The sequence below is a fragment of the Siphateles boraxobius genome, unplaced genomic scaffold, assembly GCF_051911475.1.
Source record: "Siphateles boraxobius isolate OS27281-9 unplaced genomic scaffold, OSU_SipBor_1 19, whole genome shotgun sequence".
Taxonomy (NCBI): Eukaryota; Metazoa; Chordata; class Actinopteri; order Cypriniformes; family Leuciscidae; genus Siphateles; species Siphateles boraxobius.
Window position 1 is genome coordinate 11,936,107 of NW_027508799.1, and position 16,671 is coordinate 11,952,777.

General features: G+C 40.3%; 1 protein-coding gene across 1 annotated transcript in view; it reads left to right on the forward strand.

Moving 5' to 3' along the window:
• ptprr (protein tyrosine phosphatase receptor type R) overlaps positions 1-13,607 on the forward strand; it is an 82,145-nt gene extending 68,538 nt beyond the window's left edge. The window contains exon 13 of the mRNA XM_077235291.1: positions 11,757-13,607. Coding sequence (XP_077091406.1) covers positions 11,757-11,850 — 94 coding nt within the window. The 3' untranslated portion in view covers positions 11,851-13,607. The remainder of the gene's footprint in view (positions 1-11,756) is intronic.
• Positions 13,608-16,671: the final 3,064 nt, after the last annotated feature.

A 16,671-nucleotide genomic window follows, 5' to 3' on the forward strand; every position in this document is an offset into this window, starting at 1 on the left:
AACAAATGTGTGTGCGCCTTTAGGCCTATATAATTTTTTTTATAAAAATAAATCATTCATTATTTAATTATTACATAATGATTTAATTTCTATAGGCTATATTTTTGAAAATAGAGTCGGCTCTTCAGATATGCGAACAAAGTTCAGAGCCGGCTCATTCGCGTATGACCCATCACTAGTTTCAAAGCAGCTTTACAGTGATAATAGGAAATTAAAGTAACAGAGATTGTTTTGGCTTTACAGCAGCTCTAGAATAAAGTTATTGTCTAGCTAAAGTTAGTTTTGATTGATTCACTTCCGTCGCAGCGATCATTAGTTATTAACTTAGGGACCGCTAACACGACACCGTTCAAACAGAAAACGCTTAATGCGTTCCGGCCACTCATTTGCACAAAACAGTGCCTGGTGGCTCGAGAACGCAAACCATGAAATAGGTTTCAAGGTACAAGCCTTGAAAGATGTATAATACGATTCCGGTGACGTCGTCACTCTGAATGGCAGCTTAAACAACAGCTCCTCCGGGAAAACCAATTAATTTCCCCGTTAAATTATCAGATATAGTTTTTTTATTATTCTGTTTAGCTCAAAAAATGGAGAAAGAATGGGAAGAAGAGATGGAAACAAAAAATTATCCGCTGGAGAAACTGTGGAAGAAGAAAATGCAGGGAACAGTTTTCCTATGCGGGTTCAAGATCGCGAAGCTAATGTGACGGAGGCGGCAAGTTTAACAAAAGTTCTGGAGGAAATAAGGGACTTTCACAAAGACACAAAACAACAACTAACCGAAATTATCTCAGAAATCACCAGTGTCAATCAAAAATTGGCAGAGGCAGAATCGCGAATTGAAAAAGTAAAAGATCGTGTTCAAAATGTGGAGCAGATGATGAGCAAGATGATAAAAGTCATCAATCAACAAGAAAACAAATTACTCGACCAAGGAGGGAGATCTAGACGGGAGAACATAAGGCTCTACAATGTTCCTGAAGGATCAGAGGACACGTCAACGACGATGTTTGTGGAAAAGTTACTGTGAGCAGTGTTTCCCCTAGAAATTTTTCCAGCAGCGGTGCTGTTATGTGCCCGAGGTTGTTACCAAGCCGCGCGTGGTGGGGTCCGGGGGCATGCACCCTGGAAGATTTTTTTTTTTTAAATAACCCCTTAAACCATGACTTCTGGCAAGTTTTGTGGATAGAAATGGACATTTTAAGAAAAACAAATATGACATACCATCAACTGATTCAAGGCATGATTATTGCAGCACGTACCTTGAACTGCAGTCACAAACAGAAACCTTCATTTTATAATTTTAGACAGGATTGTTCATGTTTTCTTTTGTGTTCATTTTCAGCTTGGTAGAAATTGTTTAGGGGAAAAATGAAACGGCACAACCCAGAAAAAGATTATTTACAATTTATTGAAAATTTTATCTTAATGGGAAAGGCCACACCCAATCTGTGAGCACTTAATTTTTCTGGGTTTTTTATAGAAGATCTCTAAGGCTCTTTGGTAATTGAATGATATTGTGGGGGTATTTTTTGTTTTTGCAAGAAGTCTTATGCTCATCTAGCCTGCATTTATTTAATCAAAAATACAGAAAAAACAGTAGCCTAATATAGTGAAATATTATTACATGATGTTCTTTTTAACTTTTTATTAATCAAAGAATCTTTAAAAAAAAAAAGAGCATCACGTATCATCATATTAGAATGATTTCTGAAGGACACCAACAAGTTTAGTAGACTCATCTGAAAAATTTAATATGATTTAACGTTAACTATCAGGACTATGAGCAGTAGGTGATACTTCCTCGTCTTCATGGAGAGCACAGTTCGTACCGCTTTCTCCTTTCCACAAGCGCTTGCTCTCCCGTGGCGTCTGTCGTTGCTATGCAACCATGAACAGAGGCGCGCTTGAAAAAACGAGCGCGCCGGCCGCATTTGAAATAATGAATTTTCACGCGCAAAAAACGTGCTTTGTGAACGGCCCCTTATGGCAACGCGACATTAGTCTAATCGAAAATATTTCCATATGTGGCTCTTTCCTCCTTGTTAACAAGGGGATTCAGAGCCACCGCATGCAGCGCCGCCGGTCGCCATGACAGTGTTTTTAGGTGTGTAAGTGAATGAAGTGACTGTCGTGATATTGCTGATCATGGAAAGATTTTGCAGCGGCGCTGAAAATCCAGCGGCGGCGCTGCGCCGCTGCTGATTACATTGTAGGGGAAACACTGGTTAGACACGCTGGAGATCCCACCGACTACAAGAAGATTGAGCGGGACTGCCACTGGACTAAGAATCTTGGTTACAGTAAATGGGGTAATGAATTTAGGAGCAATTTATTACAGATGGTGCGTAATGTGGGACCAGGGTCTCGAAGGAAATGACAGCGATTGAAGGAGTCCAGCAGGGGGTTGATTAAAAGTCTTGCAACTGGCACAACCGAGCAATCCAAATCAAAACGACATTTGTTGCGAGTCATAGCTTGCCACCAGAACCCTTGCTTTATGAGAAACATGGTACGACTCACCCCCGGATGACAAGCCACCTTAGAACAATGACCCCATCGAATGACGTCGGACCATAAACATTCAGGCACGAACAAACGATCCGGTGGGGACCCGGGCGGAGGCATTACCCCATGTAAGGCAGCGCAGAGGTTACCATTGAAACCACAAATCTCTGTGGCAGGATGGGCTCAGGAGAATGGAGGCTTTCAGATTGGTCAAAAACACAGGACAATGTGTCAGGTTTGGTGTTTTTGGAACCTGGACGGTAGGAAATGGAAAAATCTAAATGACTGGAAAACTGAGTTCACCTGGCCTACCTAGAGTTGCCTAGATCTGATGTACTCGAGGTTCATATGATCGGTCCTAACAATGAAAGGTACCCCCGAACCTTCCAACCAATGACTCCTCCAAGGCGAGCTTGACTGCCAGCAACTCTCTATTACCAATGTCGTAATTGCGTTCTGATGCATCGACCTCTACGACAAACTGACGAGAGCAATCAGGGGCAACAAGAATAGAGCTGGAACAAGACAGCTCTTGAGTTTGGAGAATGCAGTCTCAGCTGCGCCAGACAACCTGAACGTCGTGGTGGAGGTCAAGGTGATCAGAGGGGCAGTTGGCTGGCTGTAATTGCGAATAAAACTTTGGGAAAAAATTGGCAAAGTACAGAAACTTCTACAGGGCATGTGGTAATTAAAAGCAGTCTTCCACTAATCCCCTCCCTGATGCGTAGCAAATGGTGTTACAAAGGTCAAATGGCGTTACAAAGGTCCAACTTTGTGAAAAAGGAAGGCCCTGCAATTTCTCGAAGGCCAAATACATCAACGGCAAATTATCTGTATTATTTACCGTGATGCTGTTCAGTCCTCTATAATCAATACAAGGATGCAGGGAACCATCGATGAGAAGCAACTTGAGACTTACTAAACACTTCCTTCAGGTCAAGTACTCACTGGGCACGTTAGACAAGTCCTCATGTTCATCCTGCAACACAGAACAAGACACAGAAGAACACGCAGAATGCCAAGCAAGAAGCATGACATTATTCGCTCTATGACTAGACAGTGTTCAGATTCAGTGTTCAGATTGAGCCAAGGATGACCAATGACAACTGGAGCCAAGGGAGAGTCTGTTAAAATAACATGAACTTCCTCATTGTGGTTGCCTGAGGTGATGAGACTCACCAGCTTGGTGGTATGAGTAATGGATTGGAGAGACTGACCATTAAAGGTGCAGTGTGATTTTTAGCGACATCTAGCGGTTCGGCTGCGAGTTGCACTAAGGGCTGAGCCTACTGCTCACCCCTCCCTTTCGAAGAAGCTACGGTGGCTAAATCGGGAGAAACATATCGTCGTCTGAGACAGCAGAGAATAGCCAGAGTAAGCCAAGAGCCTGTAACATTGTCACTGTTTCTGTACCACAGTCCATTATAAACCACATCATGGATAAAGTTTACAAAGCCATAGTCAGGTGAGGATCAAGGGTCTTAATATATAATAATAGTAATCAGCTGATTGTCTCACAAACGTAACCAGCACATTTCCCCCCACATAGCAAACCCATAATACAGCGAGGGAGAAGAACCACATGAAACTATGCAACTACATATTTTTTCTAACAGGGTAGTAAAAGTTTAGCTGGCTAAATATGAGCTGTTACTGTGGCTGAGCTGGTTAAAGCATAAAGCCTTGTTTAAACTCTACGCGTCCGCGTGAGCCCAAAGGTGCGTGCGGCAAAATGGCATGATTGTAACAGCGCGCGCGCCTCCGGATCCCCTAGACACCATTTACTACACACAATAGGCTTTTTTCTCTGATTTTGAAAACTCTTCACGATCGACTTAAAATACTTCCAAGATCGACGGGTTGGTGATTCCTGTAACGTTACTGTTTTACGGTCAATGACAAGAGTACTAATCAGCTGTCTCACGAACGTAACCACCACATTTATCCCCACATAGCAAAGCCATAACACAGCAAGGGAGAAGAACTAAGTTACATGAAACAATCCAACTACATATTTTACACCACTGACAAGGGAAAAGTCACTACTCACGGTGTTTATGGCTAGCTTCTAGCTTTCTGCTGCTTCTCTTTCAAGGTAGTGACAAAACACGCTCTTTAGTGCTGTTTGTTCGCGTTCGGCTACGGTAGAAACATGATGTCACAATATGTCGACCTTCATAGAAGGGGGTGCCCGCGGTTATGTAGATATAAATTTCTTATTCTAAGGTAATAAAAACATTACGGTTTATTAAGTAAGTTCGTTATACACCACTGAAAACATAGTTATGGATGTCATATTGCATTTCTGTTCATAGATACTCAAAATTTTTACACATTGCACCTTTAAGGGAGCTGACGGAAATCGGGTGAGTGAAGGGAACCACAGGAATCTCGAGTTTATGAGCCAGGTTAACTTCCAAAAACTGTGTGTCTCCAGAATCTACTAATGCTTGACAGGAGTGATGAGATGCAGCCCATTGGCTGCAATGTGTCCCGCAGCTCCACAGTAAAAACACAGTCCATGAGTCTTACATTGCTCATTCTCCTCCTTGGAAAGATGAGCTTTGCCAATCTGCATGGGTTCAGGATTCAGGAAGTGGCAGTAGAATGTAGCCGTGGCAGTCGGGGTTGTTGCTTCACAAGATGTCTTCCAGTTCCGAAGCACTCACTGGATCCATCGTGGTCAGATCGTTATGACAGGGAAAAATGAACACAGACCCGTGAACCCATTACACCAACATGTAAATGTCTTTTTGAAATAAAACCTTTACCAGACTATGAACATGAATCGAAAATGATGTGCATGTCATCAAATTCTAATTCTAATTCAAAATTGCTTTATTGGCATGACTGTACACAATACAATATTGCCAAAGCTTGGAATACATAGAAAATAATAAAGACATTAAAATGATAAAATATTATAACATAACTTAAATTTAAATGTACAAATTAAATTAATTGTACAGATTAACAGTATATCAAATTAGAATATGTGTGAACATTTGATACCACAGTGTTTTAACATATACGAACACACACACTACTGAGGGTCACTGTGGTGGACAGAAGGGAAACATACTGAGGTCAGACACAATACACACATTACACACACATTCACCTGCTGTCTCTCAGGCTGTGGCACATACACAAGTATCTGGCAGCAAGTGCTGCTGTCTGACCCTCTCCTAATTTGATCTTTATCTGTTCTATTTCAGTCATAGCTGTAAAGTTCATTATTAAGTTAGTGAATTTTTTTAAGTAGAGGTCTCTGATTGAAGTGTATTTTTGACAGTGAAGGAGGGAGTACATCTCAGTCTCTCCTATCCTACAGTAAACAAACACCCTTTGCTCTCTGAATAATCAGCTCTTTCCGTTTCCGTGTCTGCCGGTCTCGTAACATCCTGTCCTTGCTTAGGATTCGTCTCTGCTTTGTGTCTCTGACATTCTGAAGATATTCTTCCAATTCATAATTTGATTTCAGAGTTCGGTAGAATTGTAATTTACTTTGTGTCTTAGTTTCCTGATCCCAATGTTCCAAATATGTATTTTTAGACTGTTTGATAATTTGGTTTATTCTGATGTTTGTGTGAGAAGCAGTGCTGGTCTGAGACTGGTTAGTGTTAGTAGAATTAGTCAGGTTAGTAAGTCTCAGAACCAGCTGACTGAGGGAACTTTTTTCGGGGTTCAGTTAAATAATAATAATAATTTGTTACATTTACATAGCGCTGTTCTTGGTACTCAAAGCACTTTACATTGAAGGGGGGATCTCCTCAACCACCACCAATGTGCAGCATCCACCTGGATGATGTGACGGCAGCCATATTGCGCCAGAACGCCTACCACACACCAGCTTACTAGTGGAGGACAGACAGTGATGAAGCCAATCAGTCATTATATGGGGATGCTTAGGAGGCCATGATGGACAGAGGCCAAGGGGCAAATTTGGCCAGGATGCCGGGGTTAAACTCCTTCTCTTTTTCGAAGGACATCCTGGGATTTTTAATGACCACAGAGAGTCAGGACCTCGATTTAACGTCTCATCCGAAGGACAGTGCTCTTTGACAGTATAGTATCCCACACAGGCCACAGGGTGAGCGCCCCCTACTGGCCTCACTAACACCTCTTCCAGCAGCAACCTGTTTTTTCTCAGGAAGTCTTCCATCCAGGTACTAACCAGGCTCAGCCCTGCTTAGCTTCAGTGGGCAACCAGTCTTGGGCTACAGGGTGATATGGCTGCAGGCCTTAGTAGTTCTTGGGTTTGTAATGCTTTAAAATGTAGCGATTCTGTGGGACTTGATTTTAGATGCATCCAGAATTTGAGGGATCTTTTTTTGCATATTAAAAAATCAACGGGAATCGGCCTAATTCTGCCCTACATGCATTATTGGGTGTTTTCCTTTGTGATTTTAGAATAATTTTGCAGAATTCTGTGTGTAGGGCTTCAGTTGGATGTCTGTCCCATCTAGTGTAACTCTGATCACTGAGTGGACCCCAAACCTCACTTCCATACAGCGCAATGGGCTGAATTACACTATCAAAGATTTTACACCAGACTGGAATCAGTAATACAATGTTTTGGATTTTTTTCTTAATGGCGTATAGAACTTTTCAAGCTTTATCTTTGAGAGCATTCACTGCCATACTGAAACTCCCTGATGCAGTGATGACCAGGCCGAGGTAAGTCTACTGCATCGTGTGTTCTAGGGCGGTGGTGCCTAGACTGAACTGATATCGGTGTTCCTGACATTTGGGCTTATTCTGAAAGACCATGATGTTGGTCTTTGTGAGGTTGACTGCCAGGGCCCAGTTCTGGCAGTAGTTATCCAGAAGGTCCAGGTGCTTCTGTAGTCCCTGTGCAGTGGGTGACAGCAGCACCAGGTCGTCTGGATACAGCAAGAGCTTGATGCTTTTGTCATCAAAAGCATCAAGTGAGTCCAGGGCCTGTAGACTGTTCCAACTGCACCGCTAGTTTATTAATGTGAATGTTGAACAGCGTTGGACTCAGGCTACAGCCCTGCCAGACTCCTCTTTTCTGGGTGAAGAATTCTGTATGTTTGTTGCCAATTCGTATTGCACATTTGTTGTTCAAATACATTGATTTTATAATGTAATAAACTTTACCCCATTCACCACTTTGTGCCAAATAGAAATCAAATGCTTTTTTGAAATTGACAAAGCATGCAAATATTTTTCCATTTTTGGTCTTTTTTACGTGTTTATTGACTAGGGTTTGTAGGGTGTAAAGGGGATCAGTAGTTCTGTGATTTGGAACGAAGCCAATCTGACTCAGGCTCAGGAGATCTTTGTTTCTGTAAGATTACCTCAAGATATAATTTTTGAAACAAGAATATAGTCTACATAAAATTGTTTAAGGCGAGACACGGCAGGCAAAAACATCGTTTTTTTTTCACTGGTCAATTTTGAGATTCTGGGATATTTGACTTCAATAACATGTCTTCTTTCAGACTTGTGGTGAAAAAAAGTCCAAAATACACATTTAGGTCTTTATTTTACTACACTTTGTCTCTTTGTGTCTGTAGATTTCTCATAAATTCAACAAAAGTTGGCGTTCTAAATCCTTCCGCTGCTCCGCGAGCGCTGCCGGCACTCTGTCATCACACGCACCGTTAGAAAGCTCTCTCTCTCTGCTGTACAATACTATCGGATCCAAATATGGTCATTTCCTTTTGATCAGCAACCAATCGTGAAAGTAAAAGTGGGGATTTATAAGAATTTATACGATTTATAAGAATAGAATAAAGTGCCATCCCATTCAATATGTTGTGTTGCGGTGGTCAGTTTTACTTTTACAGTACAGATTTTTGTGTACTGTATCTATAAAATATACATTTCATTTTAGCGGCAGAGATTGAGAGGGGTCTGGAGTCAATAACATGTCTTCTTTCAGACTTGAGGTGAAAAAAAGTCCAAAATACACATTTAGGTTTTTATTTTACTACACTTTGTCTCTTTGTGTCTGTAGATTTCTCATAAATTCAACAAAAGTTGGCGTTCTAAATCCTTCCGCTGCTCCGCGAGCGCTGCCGGCACTCTGTCATCACACGCACCGTTAGAAAGCTCTCTCTCTCTGCTGTACAATACTATCGGATCCAAATATGGTCATTTCCTTTTGATCAGCAACCAATCGTGAAAGTAAAAGTGGGGATTTAATTGTAAATGCGCAATCCCATTGGCTGAGGCCAATTTCTGACAACATGATTCGCTCAGAATCGTCACATGGTATGCTTTGACGCTTCCTGATTTGGTTTAGCTTTCCGTGGGACCTTTTGAGTGAATGAATGAAAATGACTTCGCGTCAGTCATCGAAAAGAATACAGCAGTTGTCACTTGCTAGGGGGAAAAGGAAAATTAGTGATGTATTACCCGGTGAAATGCCATCTGGAAGCGCATCTGAACATAAGCTGTCGATGGGAAACCGGGGAGGTGGTTTAGATATAAGCCAATCTATAAATAAAGGTGAAGCGCAAGCTACACAACAGTGGCTGCTTGTTCATGTTGCGCGATTGAATGAGCTGATTGGTGATTTAACTTGTCCGAATTGTGGTATGTCAGGGCTAAAAATTAATATAGATCCACAGAATCATGGGTTCTGCAGCAGTTTATTGCTCGAGTGCTGTCTGTGTAAAGAGTAAGTGCCGCAAAAGTACCGCAGGAGCGTGTACACGTCTACGTGACTTCGAGATGAGTCCAGGAAGGATGTCGCATATGATGTGAATGTGCGATTGGTCCTCTTGGCACACTAGTTAGGATTGGGATATGCAGCTCTCAGAAAAATCAGTAAGGTGTTGGGGCTTCCTGGCCTTCACCTTAAAACTTATCAGAGGCACGGCAAGAGAGTGAAAGGTAGGCTATGGAAACCGGGTTGTATCAGAAAAGTTGAAGCATTAGAATTTCTAATGTCAGAAATAGCCCAATACGTGTTGCTGTTACCACCTTATAATATATTATGACATTACTGTAACAATATTTGTTTTGTATGGATGGAATATTTATTTATACGATTTATAAGAATAGAATAAAGTGCCATCCCATTCAATATGTTGTGTTGCGGTGGTCAGTTTTACTTTTACAGTACAGATTTTTGTGTACTGTATCTATAAAATATACATTTCATTTTAGCGGCAGAGATTGAGAGGGGTCTGGAGTCACTTCACAGGACCGGGAGCAGGTCAGGCAGGCTTATGCAGATATTGATGCAGATGTGGCAGAGTTGCTGAGAGAGGATGCAGATGCAGTCATAAATATCAGTGTGTCTTTTGATAGCACTTGGCAGAAAAGAGGGTTCACATCACACTATGGGATCGGGGTGTGTATCGAAATATTTACGGGACTGGTGATAGACTTTGAGGTTTTATCCTCCTATTGCCATGCGTGTGCCCTTAAAGAAGCTGCAAGGCATGAAGGAAAGATTACAGATGAGGAAAATGACAGCTGGAGAGAAACTCATGACTGTTCACTAAATTTTAGAGCCTCAAGCAAGGCTATGGAGCAGGAGGCAGCGAAGAGGATGTGGGCCAGGTCCGTGAGTCGCCACCAGCTGAGGTATATTCAGATGCTGTCAGATGGGGACAGTGCTGCATTCAGGGAGGTGGTATCCCTCAACCCATACCCTGGGCATGAGGTGGTGATATTAGAATGCATCAACCATGCCCATAAGCGTATGGGCACAGCGCTACGAAAATTGAGTACTGAACGCAAATTGGGGGAAAGGGAAAATTAACGGCCAAAAAATGTAAAACATTACAAAATTATTACAGGGGGGCAATTCTAAATAACCAGGGTTCCCTAGACAAAATGAAGAATGAGATCTGGGCTGGTCTCCTCCACAGCATGTCCTGTGACGAAGTCCCCTTACACACCAGGTGCAACCTGTCCTGGTGTTGGTATAGGAGAGCGGAGGAAAATGGAGAAACTCCAGAGAGCCACAGGCTCCATGCAGGAAACTTTTTGTCTTGGGAGGTGGGCCAGAAGCTGATACCTGTGTACAACCGCATGTCAAGTGACAGCCTGCTGCAGCGCACGCAGCATGGTGGCACTCAAAATGCAAATGAGTGCCTCAACTCAGTCATATGGGCCCGCTGTCCAAAAACAGTGTTTGTGGCTAAGAGTAGGGTTGAGGCTGCAGCAAGTATGGCCATTTCAACTTTTAATGAGGAGGCCTCTGCCATGCTTGCCATTATGGATAAGCTTTGGCTGGAAAGCACTGTCGTCACCGTCACCACCATCAGGGAAACCGACATGCTGAGGATCACAAAAGCCGAATCCATCCAGTCTGAGAGTGCAAAACGTTGCAGACAGACCAAAACGTTGCAGAAAGCACAGCTAAAAAGCTGAAAAGGCATCAGCAAGAGAGTGGTGAGGGGCCTACATATGGTGCAGGCATGGAAAGCTAGGCTTTCAACCCTCATGTGTGAACTTTGTGTGTTCCGATGGACATCGGCATTACTGATGATAAGTTTTTTTCTGTATTTGTGGTTCTCTGTGGTTAGTTGAAGGTCTTATTTGGCAATGTTGTTTTATTCAGTTGTCATTGTTCATGTACATTGTTATAAACAATAACTTGGCCAGTTGTTTTGCTTGTTAGCAATGTTTTAATATAGAAATGTGTGGAATTTTACAATATAAATCTTTAAAGCCTGTTTTCTCAAATTGACTTTTCTCTCATACTCCAATCTGAAATCTCCACTTCAATGTCCCTATATACACCAAACTTTCCAGTCTTGTACCTAGTTATATATTCTGACAGTATATTCTGATTTACAGGATAACAAAAGTAGATATCCATAAATCCCTCTGTAATTTTTTTCCCATCTAATTTGTGAACACAATGAAAAAATAATTTTGAACCTGGCTTTATCCAATACTCAGATTTCGTTTTTTAAAATATATGCAAATTAGTGCATATTTAATTAGATAATGTATCATTTGCATATTTAAACATTAAATTACAGAAAACTTGTAATACATTTTTTTCTCATCTTAATGTAGGTAATCAACTGGCAAAGTTTCATGGTGATATCTGCTAGTTAGAAAAATTACGCTATTCACATGTAGTGTCTCGCCTTAATATCAAATCTTTGTAATCACTCTTAGGAAAAACAGATGCCATAAATACGCCCTTTTCTTTCAGTAGCAAAAACAATAATATGGCATTGATCAGTATAACAATGTACCTGACAAAAAAAGATTTTTATAAAAATGGGACTCTTTTTTTTCCACAGGGGTGGTATGATCCAGACTGAGGAACAATATGAATTTGTGCATCATGCCTTGAGTCTCTATGAAAGCCGCCTTCCTGCAGAGCCCGGGCAATGAATTTTAACACCTAGAGGAGCTTCAGTTTTCATACCAAGAGATCTGCTATTGCCATGACATTTCTAAATCAAGACAGAAGGCGCCTGATCGTGTTTGTGAAGAAGGATTTTTGTGCATGTCAAGGCAAGGGTTGCACACATCTGATGTTGTCTGGAAGCCGGTGTTGTTGGCAAATGTATTAGTGGTCATAACTTTTCGATAGCCTCTGTCATGCTTTTCAAGGCTGTCAAATGGTTTTGCCACTAGTGTTAAAGTGTATCAGTGTCATTGTACAAGATATAGTTCCACTAAATAATGCTTTTTTTAAACACAATATACACAACATAAAGACTATATCAGTTTTCCTTCTTTTTTTTTTTCCTGTCTATAGGTTTCCAAACACCGTGGGCATTTTAAAATTACTTAATTGTTTTTGTGCTGCAGAATAAATAAGGTATTACAATTCTGTGTATAACAGTATGATCATGTTTCATCAGAATACATATTAATTTTTTTTTATTTTTGTACCTATTTGAATTGTCTGAATTGAATTTCTTGAGAGAGAAAGACTAGATGCCTCAACATTTATATTGCGTTGTCATCGCTGTAATGCACACAACAACAAACCAACAGCAAATGGCTCTTATGAGTGGGTTCTTTTAAATAACAAACAAATATGGAATTCATGAGTTTTCGGTTTACAGACAGTCTATCAATCAGTCTAGAGACTCACTAAATCTGTCACCGATCCTTACGGACACAAAATTATTAAGTGGATTAAAATGTAATATAAAAATAATCCTTATTATTAGGGAAAAGAATCACAATAAAATTAACTAAATGAATTAATATATAAAGAAATAACAACAACAAAAGCAAATACATTTGAGGAAATTATGTAATTATATAATATATCTAAAATTTAGGAGATTGTATTTGTATCTAGTGGTAATATTATTCTAGTGTCTTATTAAATATTAATGTTTTAATATTTTCCCCCAAATGCATACATTTATTGTGTATTTTAGGGTTCATGTATCCTGGGACCACATGGGTTTTGCTGCTAATACTGCAATTGTTTATGGCTTTAGGAATTAAATATGTTGTATGAGAGGGAATATTTCTAAGACATTTATTTTCTATTGTATTTATTATTATAAAAAATTATTGTTATTATTACCTGATACTTTTATAAACTATGGTTATTGTCATTGTGCACTGTTACGCAATATATTTTCCACTATGTGGGCTTAATGTTAGGCAGTCAGTTACTTTTTTCCTATTTATCCTTAATGATGATGAATGTGAATACTCTCAATAATAAACAATCCATCATAACCACAATTACAGTATTATAATCTGCACATATGGATGCCTCAGACAGTGAGGGTAGAAGTATAAACAACCCAAACTGATGAACTGAGCTGTTTTTATATGAAACTTTGGATGTGGTAGAATTAATTAGTCTCGTATAACGGGATGTATATTATAAATGCATAACTTGGTCCCGATAATCCTTTAGAAGTTATTTGTTATTTGTATTTGGTCCTATAACAATGTTAAACCCTCACCTAAAGCCATAATATCTCATGTTTACATTTTTGGCACTGGAAGTTATGTTTTATATATGTTAAAATATGCTTATTCAGTTATTTAAACCTGTCATGTGAAGAAGTGTTTTTGTAAATAAATAAGTGAAACTGCCAAGTCAGAAAGCATACAGAAACTATGATTCTGACTTTATGGTCATTACTGCCAATAAATTAACCCTGTTATCATGTCTGGATCAGTTTTTTCTTCAACGTTCCATTGTGTTCAGTTCCTTTTCCTTAGCTGCCTAGGTTTTTAATGCTTTAGTGAAGAAAAAGTTGATAATTTTGAGTGTGTAGCAGAAGAGAAGGCAATTATAACTGTACGTACACACCCAGTGTTGCCAACTTAGCAATTTTGTTGCTAGATTTAGCAACTTTTTTGACTTCCCTAGCAATTTCTTTTCCAAAAAGCACCTAGCAACAAATTTAGTAATTTTTTACATTTATTGTGCAACTTTAGCAACTTTTGGAAAGTGACTCAAATCCAAACCACATTCGTACAAGCTAGCTAAATAGACTGAGCAGTTCATTCATAATTACTTAAGATCACTGTGGAAATCGCTGTGAAAACCGAAAGACAAAATACAACAAGCACAGGGGCGGGGCCATAGACATAATAAGACGCCCTATTGGCCACTGGAACGTACCTCAACGGCGCCGCCATATTGCAGAGGGCAACTTTCCAAAACCTCTCATTACGGGAATTGAGAAAAATGCCTGCTCCGTGTGCTGCTTGGGGCTATACAAATCGCCACACAATTGAAAACAGGTCTTGGGGATTTTACAAGCAAATCTAAATTAGCATTTCAAATAATACGTATAACATAATGGCATAGTTTTGCGTTGCGATTCAGGGTCGGCGCTATGGTGGGGCATTCGAGGGCCGTGCCCCCCCTAGCGCTCATTGATGCCCCTCCTACCAGAGTTTCTAATACGATGCTAAATCATAAATCAGATGTAGGCTATACAACACCAAATGTCCAGCAATCTATTTAAATAGTACATTGTGTTTAATTTGTCTAATGAGATCTAATATGTGTTAGTGCCAAGAATTTTCACGTGAAGAAATAACTTTAGATATATTCAATCCGACTTTTATTTGTAAGTGCTTGAATGTCCAGTGGTGGAATTTTAGACTAGCGTGCAAGAGATTCTGGGTTCTAACCCACACTCGCATAATTATTATTTTTTTCCCCCTCATTAAAACCGATTATGTTTATCAGTGGTTGTCAGGGACATGTTTGAGTGCATTTTACTTTGCGATTTCACCGGTACGAATAGAGATTTCTCCGCAACCGATCAAGCGGGCGTCCGTGTGAAGATGTTTCTTGTCGCAGCGCGAGCCACAAGAGAACACTATCAGCACCACAGATCGCAGTCAACGAGCACTTTGAATGGCGTGTCCAAAAAAAATATCCCTTTTAGTAATTTTTTTCAATATTAAATGTACAAATTTTAACTTAAATGAAATAATGGCTTGGTTGAATTCTAATGTAACGTTATAATTTCTTGATAACAGACCGCTGCTAAATATAGCACACCGTTGCCATTAAAAACAGAGCATGCCATGGACACAGTTATGTTCACGCGGAAGCAATACAATCGCTTTTAAATCAAACTTCTATAAATTTATATTTTTTTGTGTGTAAAATTATTTATTTGTAAAGTAGCCACAAATTCGCAATTAACAAATAATAATAATAAATAAAAAACGTGTTTCGTTTTTTAAAGCATTTCTGCTGTGTTAGCAGAAAAAAAAAATTCTCAAACGGCAGTGCCCCCCCGCGGATGACCCAATGCCCCTCCAGTAGATCTGCTCTGGCGCCGACTCTGGATTACGTCATAGCGCAATGACGTCACAACGTCATTTAGCAACTTTTAGCAACAAATCGATCTGCCTTTAGCAACTTCCCCTGAAAATTAGTTGGCAACAGTGTACACACCACCGCCGACTTGAGCTGCAAAGAAGCTCTGGCTGCCCTGTCAAGGACGCTCCTCAAAAAGTATGGGGAAGCTTGTTGACGCTTTGGCCGCTCTGACGTAGCAGTTCGATCATGGGAGAAGAGAAGTCACAACATGAAATGTAAACAGAAAAAACAAGCAATATATTAACACTAGAAACCTTTTATAATGACATCAGGGTCCCCGCGGGTCCTTAAAAAGTCTCGAAACGTCTTAAATACAATTTCCAATTTTTAAGGTCTGAAAATGTCTTGAAATCTGAAATTTCCGATAAGGAGGTCTTAAATTTCATGTGTGGGACCTTCAATTTCTTGTCCGACTCGTCAAACGTTTTTTTTAACCGCAATTTGACGACGCGTCATTTGGGGGCAGCACTTTGATCTATGTGGATGCAACCTCAACCTGCATCATTCCATAGGTGACTGACGAGTAAGTATTGATGAAAGCGTTGCGTTGATGGTTTGCCACACCAGCACTGGTGTGCTGTGCCACTATGCTTCGCCACACCATTCTGTTTCGTTAATGAAAACTATGACGAAAAATGTTCGTTGACGTCCTTTTTTTTCCCTAAGACAAAACGAAGAGAGACGATATCCACGAAAGTGTGTATAAAAAAATACAAACTTGACCAAAACCTCTTGTTTTTGTCGAATAAAGGAGACGACAACAACACATTACAGACTGTGTTTATGAGCGTCCATGCTTACGGTTGCCAGATTTAAATAATTGAAATCCCCAGTCAGAGTTTTTCTGTTAAAAGAACACGTTTTCTACCCGGTCTTGTCAATAGTATCTGGCAACCATGCTCTCGCGCGCGCGCTCGCTCTACATTGCTGAAGCAGCGCGGATGTTCTGAAAACACAGACAAGTAAGCTGGAGTTCAGTGATCTTCATTTGAGATTTTCTACTTAAATTGATTAAAGTGTCATTCAGTTAGTCTTTATTCTGTCACAAGCCGTTTGTGCGACTAAATCTACGATCAAAATGCAGGCTGATATCCAGCAGTGTTTTTAATGTTGATCTAGGGTGACCACCTGCTAATAAGCCCAAGGGGGGACAAGGGGTATGTTTATGAGGGACAATGTGGGACACTGCCTGGCGCGGCGGTGCCCCCACCCCACGGGCAGATTCACTGATAGTGGTTTACCCATTTCTAGCACATACCACCTTACATGGTATATTAATAATGCCCTATTCCCCTAAACATGTGTAATGGCTGATTTATGCTCATGAATAGGCCAACCAATGTGTATTTTTTCTAAATAAAGATTCATAATATTTTGAACAT